The 11,705-nt window shown below is 45.0% G+C and overlaps 3 protein-coding genes across 3 annotated transcripts; 2 read left to right on the top strand and 1 right to left on the bottom strand.

The window, feature by feature from the left end:
- Positions 1-4,184: 4,184 nt before the first annotated feature.
- LOC121588564 (meiosis-specific nuclear structural protein 1-like) lies at positions 4,185-5,976 on the top strand. The gene is made up of 3 exons (XM_041906633.1): positions 4,185-4,314; positions 4,382-5,272; positions 5,348-5,976. The coding sequence occupies exons 1-3, from the start codon at positions 4,312-4,314 to the stop codon at positions 5,876-5,878; spliced, it is 1,425 nt and encodes a 474-aa protein (XP_041762567.1). The 5' UTR covers positions 4,185-4,311; the 3' UTR covers positions 5,879-5,976.
- Positions 5,977-6,245: 269 nt separating this feature from the next.
- LOC121588561 (exocyst complex component 8) lies at positions 6,246-8,835 on the top strand. Its single transcript, XM_041906631.1, has 5 exons — positions 6,246-6,426; positions 6,520-6,675; positions 6,744-7,077; positions 7,169-8,480; positions 8,553-8,835. The coding sequence occupies exons 1-5, from the start codon at positions 6,372-6,374 to the stop codon at positions 8,730-8,732; spliced, it is 2,037 nt and encodes a 678-aa protein (XP_041762565.1). The 5' UTR covers positions 6,246-6,371; the 3' UTR covers positions 8,733-8,835.
- Positions 8,819-11,639, bottom strand: LOC121588560. The gene is made up of 3 exons (XM_041906630.1): positions 11,531-11,639; positions 10,391-11,462; positions 8,819-10,324 (listed from the first exon to the last, which is right to left on the bottom strand). Exons 1-3 carry the CDS (start codon positions 11,555-11,557, stop codon positions 8,859-8,861), a joined length of 2,565 nt encoding a protein of 854 aa, XP_041762564.1. The 5' UTR covers positions 11,558-11,639; the 3' UTR covers positions 8,819-8,858.
- Positions 11,640-11,705: the final 66 nt, after the last annotated feature.

Here is an 11,705-nt window from a genome sequence, read left to right as displayed (position 1 = left end):
GACGAACTGTCAAGCTCATCGAACTCATGGAAGTCATGGATCTTCTTTCCCATGGAACATTGACAGGTAGAATTGCTATAGTATAGGATGCAGGGAGTAGAATTAATATAGAAAGCATGGAATCGTGTACACTAAATTTATGTTAAAGTATTTAACTTTTTTTCAATATACAGTGGAACCCCTCGTAACAAGTACCCCTTATAACGATTTTTTCGCATAATGAGCAAATCTAAATGCTCAAAGAATACCCATCTTACAGGGTTTCGAATCATATAATGGACTACTTAATCTACTCGGTGGAATTTTTCAAAGGGTTAGGGGATGTTTGCAACGTTGCAAACCTCCATGCAAGCATATAGGGGAATATGTCAAACGCTTAGGAGAAGTGTACAAAACAGCTATGGAGTTTTACCACCGACAAACCGACGTGACACTTCGAACAAAATGAGCTTCAAAAGTTGTCTCCTTATTTCAAATGAAAATACGTTAAACACTAGCGCCATCTCTATAATGATTCGCTTACTACACTGACACAGAGAAGGAACTGCTAAATCCCCTTTTTGTTTTTCTTCGCAAATTCCAATGCGTATTGTTTTATGTACTTCTCACATCTTTTGCATTGATTTGGAAACTTATAAAATAATTTTCCTGGGTGTTTTGTCCAATAATTCTCACAAAATCTTGCCTCACACTTCCTTTGCAATTTGTATTTAGAAAAGTTGTTTACATCGAAGCAGTAGTGAACAGAGCATACTTTGACCGAAGTGTTCGCCTCACTGGTAAATGACAGTACTTTCCTGTGGGACACTTTTGTAACGCCAGTGTCATGTCGGTTTGTCGGTGGTTTTACATCCAACTATGGAGCGCTCGGTTGTAGCGCTGTAGAAATTAATCCTACAATTTTTTAAAAAGCACCGCGTGATGATTTTAATGTTTGGGGTGATTAAACACATGTTTCTGGTATTGTCATGTAACATACCAATTAATTTTAAATTGAATTTGCTATTTAAACATTCTTCTGTGCTACATTCTCTACTCTACTATTTCTTCTTTGCGGCAACATTTTTCCTCATATTTAAACATGAATATTTAAATCATCGCCCCAAACATTTAAATCATCACGCGGTGCTTTTTTTTAATTGAGATTAATTTCTACAACGCTACAACCGAGCACTCCATAGCTGGATGCAAAACTCCATAGCTGTTTTGTACACTTCTCCTAAGCATGTGATATATTCCCCTATATGCTTGCAAACCTCCATAGCAACGTTGCATACATCCCCTAACCATTTGAAACATTCCACCGAGTGGATCAAGTATTCCATTATTTGATTCGAATCCCTGTAACGAGGAAAATCTCGCATAACGAGCAATTTCATTTTTGTTGCCGGTAAGAAATCGTGACTTGTGTGAGTTTCAAGAATCGTTAAATACCAAGCTATTGTAAAAGAGTGTCCAAAAGGGGCAAGTATGACAAGAGTGTCCAGGAAAAGTATAAGGTAGGTGACACGTTAACACCCAAAAGTCACGAAGTCATACAAAAATTGAAAAAGCCGGGACAGGACGGAGGCGCGTCCACTCCACGACCAGATAACTCTTTTCAGATCAGATAACGGAGCTAGGAGTTTTAGTGGATTTTAGTGTGTAGTGTACCTCCATGAGAAGCTTGTGTTTCACAAGTATGAGGTGTATTGATGAGTGTGTTCTTGCATGCATTCTTGATCTACTTGCTAATGAACGCAAAAAAATCGATACTAATAATTGACCAATGGATTACTATTGCCACTTGGAGGTGTTCTGTATGGTTGAGATGCATATAATCTTTATATACCTGCACTTTTCTTGATCGGGAACCAATTATATAACTATTCATACAAATTGTATGAAAAAGAGCCTCCCGCATAACGAGTGAGTCATTGGAACAGATTAAACTCGTTATTAGGGGTTCCACTGTAGAGGGAAAGTAGGCAGTGGCGGATCTAACGGTAGGCGGACTAGGCGGTTGCCTGGGGCCCCGTAGATCGCCATTCTAGTATGCCGTATGGACAGAGTATTAGCGACAAGGGCCCCCAGAAGGATGGCCGTTGGGGCCCCGAGGCTGGCGAATCATTTGCACCCCCACCCCCCCCCCCGCCCCGCCAGCAAAAAAATTTATAATCTGTGATGATCGAAGGGGCATTTCAAGTTTACTGTTCAATATCCCAACAGCAAGTTTAGTGCCGCTGACCCCCCCCCCCCCCCCCAACGCCTCGACAACATTTACCATTTATAGGGGGCCTCAACTCGTCTTTCCGCCTAGTGCCCCCGATACCCTTAATCCGCCACTGAAACTAGGTAAAGACGGACACTGCGGGTTCTGTTGGCAGTATGGTAGCAATACCTCGCTGATATGGGGGTGGATCCGAAGCCTCATCAAGCACATGAGCATCCGCAGCACCTTCTTCTAGCGTGCACACCGCCATAGCTACACCTGGAGACCCAAAGTCAACCCGAGGGTTGATTCAAAGTCCCAAATCGACCACGTTCTGATTGATGGAAGGCACTTCTTGGATATTATTGACGTTTAAACGTATAGAGGCGCAAACGTCGACTCGGATCATTTCCTGGTCATGGTAATGTTGCGCCAGAAACTCTCCGTGGTTAACAACCAATGGAGTCAGGCCACCCCAAGGCTCAACTTGGACCGGTTGAAGTGTGCTGAAATGGCGGAAGGATATGCGACAGCGCTCGGGGAAGCGCTAACGGCCGACAACAACATCACCACGATGCCCCTCGCAGACCACTGGCGTATGGTGGAACGAGCCATCAGCACTTCAGCCGAACACAAGATCGGACGCTTACCTCTGTAGGGTTTAGGATAGACAAGGAAGTGATAGATAGAGAGAGATAGGACGAGCGTGAAAGATCATTCGAGATGACAGGAAATGCGAATAAACGTCAGTCGTGTTGGATTAATCAACGGAAGAGCATGACACCGTGTGTTCCTTAATTTCTTGAATCCGAAAGGTTGCTTTAAAGGATGGTGGCTTGGCCAGATCACGACAACCTCGTAGGGAGAAAAATGAATGGTTCGACGAAGAGTGCAGACGAGCACTATCCGAGAAGAATGCGTCGTGCGTCCGCATGCTACGGCATGAATCCCGTCAAAAAGTGGAGATCTACAGTCGACTGAGGAAACAGCAAACCCTGCTCTTCCAGGCCAAGCAGCGCCGTTTTGAAGAGTCGGACGAACAGCTGCTGGAGCAGCTTTCTCAGTCGGGGGACACCCGCAAGTTCTACAGGAGATTGAAGGAGGCACGGAGCGGGTTTGCTCCTAAAACCGCAATGTGCCGGGTGCGGAAGGAAATATCCTGACGGACGAGAGGGAGGTGATCGAAAGGAGGAAGAGCTACTACGAAGGACATCTGAATGGAGCAGAGGCAGGAGGGGCTGGCGCAAGTGGCAGAACAAGGCAACCACCACAGCAGCAGCACGACAGTAACAACAGCGACAGCATCGGCACAGACGACGAGGTGCCCCGCTCATCTTATTGTGCGCGCTCCCACACAGCCCACAGGAAAAAGAGGTAGCTCCGCACGGAGCGCTACACGCAGGAGCGATTTTGCGATGCGCTCCCAGGAGCGAAGTTTCGCACTTCGCTGAGCGCTGCACGCAAGAGCGAATGTGCGATGGGCTCCCAGGAGCGAAGCGCTCCTCTGGTTGGGTATCCCACCAACGGATGGCGCCACCGGTTTTTTGTTGTTGTTGATATTTTTAGAATGCATCAGTCGTTCACCGTCTTCTAAACGAAGTCTTTCTATATTCCGTTTAGGTAGAGAGCCTGAGTCGTTTAAAACTCGTTTAGTGGTCGTTTTGAGGATTTGTGGCACTTGAGTAGTAAGTCGTGGCAAATAATGCCATCGAAATAAAAAGTGTTGAGAACAATGGCAAACGTTATTTATTCAATTGGAAACCCCTGTAGCACTCCAATTTAACTCCAGTTTATTTAACCGATGTAATAAATGCTAAATAAAGAGTGCTCAGTATGTCCACTTTGCCCCGTGTTTTCTTACATTTCGTTTGAGGTTAAGGAAATGAATCTGGCAACACTTGCGAGGTACATAAAACAAAACACACACACACACACACACACACACACACACACACACACACACACACACACACATTGGCTACGGCTGTCAAAGCAGAGATAGCAATCCGCTAACAAATGTTGCCATAGAAATCAGTAAAAGGATGTGTAGGTTTTCTGAATGAACCAAATGAGGTTTTGGAGTTCATATAAATTAATCGAAAGTTAATTTTCATAAAACAATGGTAATTGTTGGGTATGAGTTTTTTTTAACTTCGTGGAAGGTTTACACTTATCTTTTGTTTGCCGTAGCATCCCACACGCCATAAACAACAACAGTTGAAACAAAATGCTCTCAGCCGAGCCGTTGAAAGCAACCGGCTCAATGCAAATTATCAAAAAGATTTGAATCAAATAGAGCGCAATTGTTTGGAAAAATTGACGAAACAAGCCGCAGAACAGGCAATCCGCGAGCGAGAAAACGACCAGCAGCGAATCGCTCTTAAGCAAGAGGCACAACGGCGCCAATGGTTGATAGAAGAACAGGAACAGACACGGCGTTTGCAGGAAGCAAATCGTCAAAAAATCAACGAAGAAAAGCTACGGCAGCAACTACGCGAGTCGAATCAAGAAATGCGGGAACTTGAGTCAAAACTGCGCGCTGCATACGTAGCAAAAGGTATCGCTGCCCAACTAGCCGAAGCAGAACTGCGAAAGAAAGCTGAACGGTTGCAGGCACGTAAAGAGATGGATGAAATGCAAAGGCTCAAGGACGAAAATATAGCATACATGCAGCAAAAGCAAGCGAGCGAGGAAAATGAAAAGCGAATTCTTCGTTCGGCACTACAGCAACAAATGCATGATGGGCGCTTAGAAAAGAAATGTCTGTATGAAGAGTTTCTTATGGAGAAAACATATTTGGATGCAGTGGTGAAGAAGATACAGGATGAACATTTGGAAGCAGTTCAACGGAAGCTACAACAACAGCGGTGCACGCGTCAAGAAATGGAACATTTTCAGGAGGCCAAGGAAACGTGGAAAGCTCGACAATTACTACTGGATGAGGAAGAAAACGAGCGGATACGAAAATATGTCCAAGAAAAGGATATGTTGAAACAAATGGAACAAACGCAAAAGGATGAAATGGACCAGAAACGAATGCAGCTTAATGAGGCCATGAAAGCGACCTTGGAAAAAGAAATAGTAAGTATTGGTTTAATATGTGAAATTGTGACCTACTTAACTTGTGACAAATTAATTCAATCCTTAAAATTTTAGAATGACCAAAGAAATCGCGAAGAAATGCTGCAAGAGCTATACATGGCGGAGCGGAATGAGAAAGAAGAGATTCAGCGCCAGCAACAGTTGGAGGAACAGATTCGGAAAAGAATTGCGATACGGCTGGACCTCGAGAAACAGCTTTCCGAGAATAATTGTCAAAGGGAGTTGCAAGCAGAGGAAGAAAAACGGTTTCAGGAGCAGCAAATTCAGGCGTGGGCTGAGCGAGATCGTATCGACATTATGTCCAACGAGAAGCGTCGTCGTAAGATGATGGAATATAGGCGTGCGGTTCATGAATTGCTCGAAGAGAGAAGAAAGATAAAAACGGAAGAAGTGAAGAGTTTGATGGAGCAAGAAGAAAGACAAAAACAAGCAGAAAATCGAAGACAGCAAATTCTGGAGGAAGAAAGGATAAAACTGCTGAAGGAGCATGCAGCGGCACTGCTAGGGTTCTTTCCTCCAGGCGTATTGCGCGAAAGTGATCGTGAATTTATCCCATTACCCAAGCTAAATCACACAACGAAGTAACTAATTGTAGTACAGCAGACGTTTGGTCAAATGAAGAATGTGTATGTTTTTTAAACCTGTTTTACATTAAAGAATAAAAAATAAATTTTAGAATAGGATAGGATAAGTTCGTCGATAACGAACGGATCACACATTCAAAAGTTGCGTCGATTAATTTATAATGATTAGTAACAACCATGAGTAAATCATTTCAACTAAATGTATTTTAATAACTTTGAAGAGAGCAAAAAACACAAAATGGGATAGGCTTCCAGTGAGCTCGCTGTTTGGTACTGTTTAAATCAATGAAAGGATAGAGACACCCTGTGTCTCCTACGTGTAACGCACCGTAACCCAACGTAACGCTCGCACTATTGCAAGATACGCCAAACGAACTGTCACAACAAAACACCCACATAGGAAAAGAAATGTCGATTTATCGCTACGGATAGTGCGGATTTAAGAATATTGTATATTTTAGTGAATAGTTTGCAAAACAAATTCATACACCAATATGCCTGAAGCAAGCACAGCCGTATTTGAGAAGGATAACTTCAATGCTGAAAAGTGTAAGTAAAAGGGACAGCACAGCAAAATGGAACGCTGCTTACTCACAGATGACGACAACAAGAACCACATCCCTTGGCTGGTTTTATTTACAGATGTGAAAAATCTGGTGCAGGATTGTGTCGGTGGTCCGGAGCTACAGCAAACAAAGCAAAAGATCCAATCTCTTAGTGAGACTGTATCTTCTACGCTGAAAAAACATGTGTACGAAAATTACATGCAGTTTATCGAAACGGCGAAAGAGATCTCACGTAAGCCCCGATGCTGGTTCAAAGTACAACATGAAACATTTGGCGTAACTTTCTTCCGCTTTCACTAGATCTGGAGTCGGAAATGTACCAGCTGTCGCACATACTGATCGAGCAACGCAATCTACTGACAACGCTGCGCGACGAATCGATGCTCGACGATCAAAAAAACATCATCGAAGATCAAAGCCTAGATCCCAACGTGAACGAGGAGCAACAAAACCGAAAGGCAATCCAGCTAATCAAGGAATCACTTATCGGCTATAAGGGAAATCTGGATGATAAAGTTTTCATTCACGAAGGTGGTCTGATTGAGCTGGATTCCAACGACTATCGGCCCATCTGTCGCATCCATTTGTTCCTGTTTAACGAGGTCCTGGTGCTGGCGAAAGTGCGAAATGAAAAGTGAGCGTGCATTTGATTGACCTGCGGACGTTACTTTAAGGAGTGTTTAACCGATTCACATTCGCTGTTTTCCTTCTTTTCTTTTTTTCAGAAAACTTGAATATCAAACAGAATACGAAACGAAGAAGATTGCCGTGATAAACATCAAGGATTTGGATGGAGTGAACAAGAACGCGATCAATGTAATAACGAGCGATGGAGCGCGCATGTTTCAGTGCATCAATTCAGCCGCCAAGCTGGAATGGATCGATAAGTTTGAGCATGCCATCAAGTTCCACCAGCTGAAGAAGCCGAAGAAAGGGCAAGCCCCACAGCCCCCGACGAGCTTAAAGTTTGAGGCCCCGCAAAAGTCAACCGACAGTGAGCTGCTCACCCTTAGCCCGACCGCCTCGGAAATGGGACGCGTCCTCGTGGAGAATCTACCGCCTGAGTGGCTTGTGACGGCGCCAGAAGAAATACAGGCGGAAATAGCGCAGCGACACTTTGAGGACTGCTTGGCGCTGCTGCAAAAGTGTGAGGATCACCTCGCCCAGGACAGCACCTTCCACGGTGCAGCGGATATTGGGGAAAAGATCAAAACGCTCAAAGGTTCGCTGGCGTCGGTGCTAATGCACGAGCTGTCCAACTCGCAGAGCCGCAGCCTACAGGCAGCGCTGCGCTCGAGTCGCCGACCGCTGAAGCTGCTGGTCGAGATGGAAAAGTCACGCGAAGCGTGCGGGATCCTGCTGCGCGTGTGTACAAGCGCTATTCGCACCTCGCAGCGCCAGGCACGGCGCAACAATTTGGCCGTGTCGGAGCTGTTCTTCTGCGACGTGGCGCTTGTGGCAAGCGAGTTTCTGCGTGCGTTCAGCGCAAAGGCATCCTGCACTAGTGCACTGATCGTGTGGTGCAACATGGAACTGCAGTACTTTGCCTCACAGCTCATTAAGCACTATCTTACGAAGGATACGCAGCTCGAGATGGTGGCGAAGGTGGTAGAAGGTGTGCGGGAGCCTTGCTTGAAGCTGCGTGAAATAGGACTCGACCTGTCCTACCACATGGAGGGTCTGTTGCGTAGCACGCTAGGACAACTGCTGGATGAAGCTCGTTACCGGCTGGTCGATTCGATCGGTCGTACCGAGGACCCGTGGCAACCGTACAATCTGCAAACGAAAACCGGTCTCCGCACGCTGCTAAAAGAGTTCGATGTGCTGGGCATCGACTTCCGGGCGTACGTTACGGGCGACACGTGGATTAATCTAACACAGGCGACGGTAAGTTTCTGTCGCCATCTGCTACAAACCACGGAAAGCTGTGCCTATCTAGCGAAGTACGATTCGCTGCAGCGCGATTCGGAGATGCTCATTCGCGAGCTGTTCCTTTCGCAACATTCCATCAAACCGCCCAACTCGCTGAATGCAGATGTGAGTACAAAAACGTAGGTGAAATGGAAGAAATATAACAAAAGAAATAACACAAACTAACTTACCTTTCAGATGAACTTTGTGGCGAAAAACAAAACCTACATGGCGGAAGTTCTGCTACCTATTGCGATGAAACGATTCGAGCGGATTGCCGGTAAAAAACCGGACTTGCTTATGGAGCTGCACACTCAACTTCGAACTGTTCCACCAAAACCGAAACCCCGTAGTGTCTATCAAACGGACGTGCTGTAGGCGAGCATTAGAATATATGTGGACTATTACGCCATTAGAATATATCTATAAACAAGTCTAACCAACGACGACTAACTGTTCTGTAATAGAGTGCGAACGATCGCTTTCGATACCGAGCGAAATTATTTATTCGGCGTCAAACGTAATTTTTTTACCCGCGAAAGGTTTGATTCCGCTCTGGGCCTGTTTCGCAGCCCAGGACGGATGTAGGTCAGAGTTGTCAGCTTGAGACTTTTGAACCCCGTTGCCGTATGCTGATCTGCCACTGTTAAAAGGTAGTACAGCATTCCGGGCCTGCGTGACAGGGTGTAGATCGTTGTTTTTCCGATTATCTGCCTGGTGCATTCGTTTTATAACGGTCGGGTCGCCGTGGCTACTGCCGTCATTATCATCATCATTGAATGCAATCTTTTTGCCGGCAAATGGTTTAATTCCGCTCTGTGCTTGTTTAGCCGCCCACGATGGGTGAAGATCATTGTTTGAGGTGTGCTTTGGTGGAAAGCTCCTCGTGCCATTCTCGTTAAAGATTTTAGTTCCATTTCGCGCTTGCTTTGCCGCCCACGAAGGATGAAGGTCTGATTTCCTATAGAAATTGTCGCGTTTTGGTTGGCTGGAAGTAAATTCTGCCCGTTCGTTATCATTATCATCCGCATCAAACACCACCTTTTTGCCAGCGAAAGGTTTAATTCCTTGTTGGGCCTGTTTGGCCGCCCAAGACGGATGAAGATCGCTTTGTCTATCAGTTTTACTGGGAAATCGGTTGGTGGCAACTGGTTTCATGTTTGTATCACCATCTTCGCCGTCAAACACAATCTTTTTGCCAGCAAAAGGTTTAATTCCTTGTTGGGCCTGTTTAGCAGCCCAAGACGGATGAATATCGCTTTGACTATCAGATTTACTAGGAAATCGGTTGGTGGCTACTGGTTTCATGTTTGTATCACCATCTTCGCCGTCAAACACAATCTTTTTGCCAGCAAAAGGTTTAATTCCTTGTTGGGCCTGTTTGGCCGCCCAAGACGGATGAAGATCGCTTTGTCTATCAGTTTTACTGGGAAATCGGTTGGTGGCAACTGGTTTCATGTTTGTATCACCATCTTCGCCGTCAAACACAATCTTTTTGCCAGCAAAAGGTTTAATTCCTTGTTGGGCCTGTTTGGCCGCCCAAGACGGATGAAGATCGCTTTGTCTATCAGTTTTACTGGGAAATCGGTTGGTGGCAACTGGTTTCATGTTTGTATCACCATCTTCGCCGTCAAACACAATCTTTTTGCCAGCGAAAGGTTTAATGCCTTGCTGAGCCTGTTTGGCCGCCCAAGACGGATGAAGATCGCTTTGTCTATCAGATTTACTGGGACATCGGTTGGTGGCAACTGGTTTCATGTTTGTATCACCATCTTCGCCGTCAAACACAATCTTTTTGCCAGCGAAAGGTTTAATGCCTTGCTGAGCCTGTTTGGCCGCCCAAGACGGATGAAGATCGTCGTTAATTTTAGACGATTGATTATACATTTGCTTACCATTGACAAACTTTCCTTTCCCACCAAGGTTACTTGCTTTGCTGTGCGTTGTATAGTTCTGCCCAACGTCCAGTTCTGCAAACAAAATAATAAATTAAATGTTAATCAAATAGCAATCAATCAAGTAAGTAGGTAATGTACCTGCATCATTATCCTGTTCTTGCCATTGCTGCTCTCTCTTTTTCCGCTTATTGGCAAACTTCCAGCTTTCTTCTTCTTCTTCTTCTGAATCTTTATCCCCTTCTGCCCGAGATTTAAGTTTTGGAGCGACTGCCACGTACCGTTCTCCCGTTTCCGTAATGAAGAAGCTGTCCGTTAACAGCTCAACGCCGTCTTCTTCGTCGTCGTCCTCGGGTGCTTTGTAATTTACAACCTTCTTTTTCGCTGGAAGACTTTGATTATCTGGTAGTTCAGGTTCGCTGATGATCGGTTTGCTTTCCTGGTGAATAGCTTTCTTCGGCTTAGCGACTAAAACATAATTTTCCCGGGATTCCAAAGCATTTGCGTCCGAATCTTCATCACTGGCGTTATCGGGGTCACTTTCACTGATGGACACGCTAAGAGAACTTCGTTGGTCGAACTGCTCTTCCTCGTCAGATTGATCGGATTCATTCAGCTTAATGCTCCGCGGCTCAGAGCCGTCGTCCGATTCGTACGAATCGTACGAAGCAATTCTTGTTTGTTGCACAACATCCGTTCCATCGTTATCTAGCTTACGTTTCAGTGTTTTCTTGTTATTGGACGCGTCATTTTGTTTTCCGGTGTTTTGCTGCTTTTTCTCCTCTTTTGCTAGCCGCTTAGCAATCCTTTCCTTTTTCTTCTGCTTGTTCACTGATTTTTTTATCTTACTCTTCTTCTTAAGGACCTCAAGCAGCTTTGATTTTTCACCTTTGCCAAACTGACCTTCGAGCGATTTGAGGTGCCGAACTAGCTTCTCATCTTCCATAAACCGGGCAATGCTGCGCTGTTCAATAGAGGGCGGATCCGCCGATTGGCCATTTTTTGCTGGCTGATATTGTATGACTTTCTCCAACAATTTAGCAGGAGAGAGTGATTTAATGTTGGTAAGGATGGCCACGTAGTTTTCCGCCTTTTTTTTGGCACGCGGATCAGAACTCGTTGAAGCTTTCGCCGTGAACAGCTTGCTCAGTCGTACCAACTTGTGGATGATGACAACGCGTCTTGTTTTCAGAAGCGTTTGAAGTTTGTTAATCTGTCGCGTTCAAGAACATATAATGAATGATGTTATTTATCAGAAACGTGTATTGTGGCGTGTCTTACCTCTTTAATTAGTTTACATTTATCCATTTTTAAACAAAACCGCACCGGGGAAGTTTCGGAAAACGTGAGTCTATCAAACTGTCATCAATGTTTACGTTTCTAGAACATGTGTCTTTGACAGCGGTAAGGGTGTCTACACACTGGCCTCTTCATTTATATATGTGAAACCATTATT

Source organism: Anopheles merus, chromosome 2R (assembly GCF_017562075.2).
Source record: "Anopheles merus strain MAF chromosome 2R, AmerM5.1, whole genome shotgun sequence".
Taxonomy (NCBI): Eukaryota; Metazoa; Arthropoda; class Insecta; order Diptera; family Culicidae; genus Anopheles; species Anopheles merus.
The sequence above is the reverse complement of the archived record's forward strand: the minus strand, read 5'-3'. Positions and strand labels throughout refer to the sequence as shown.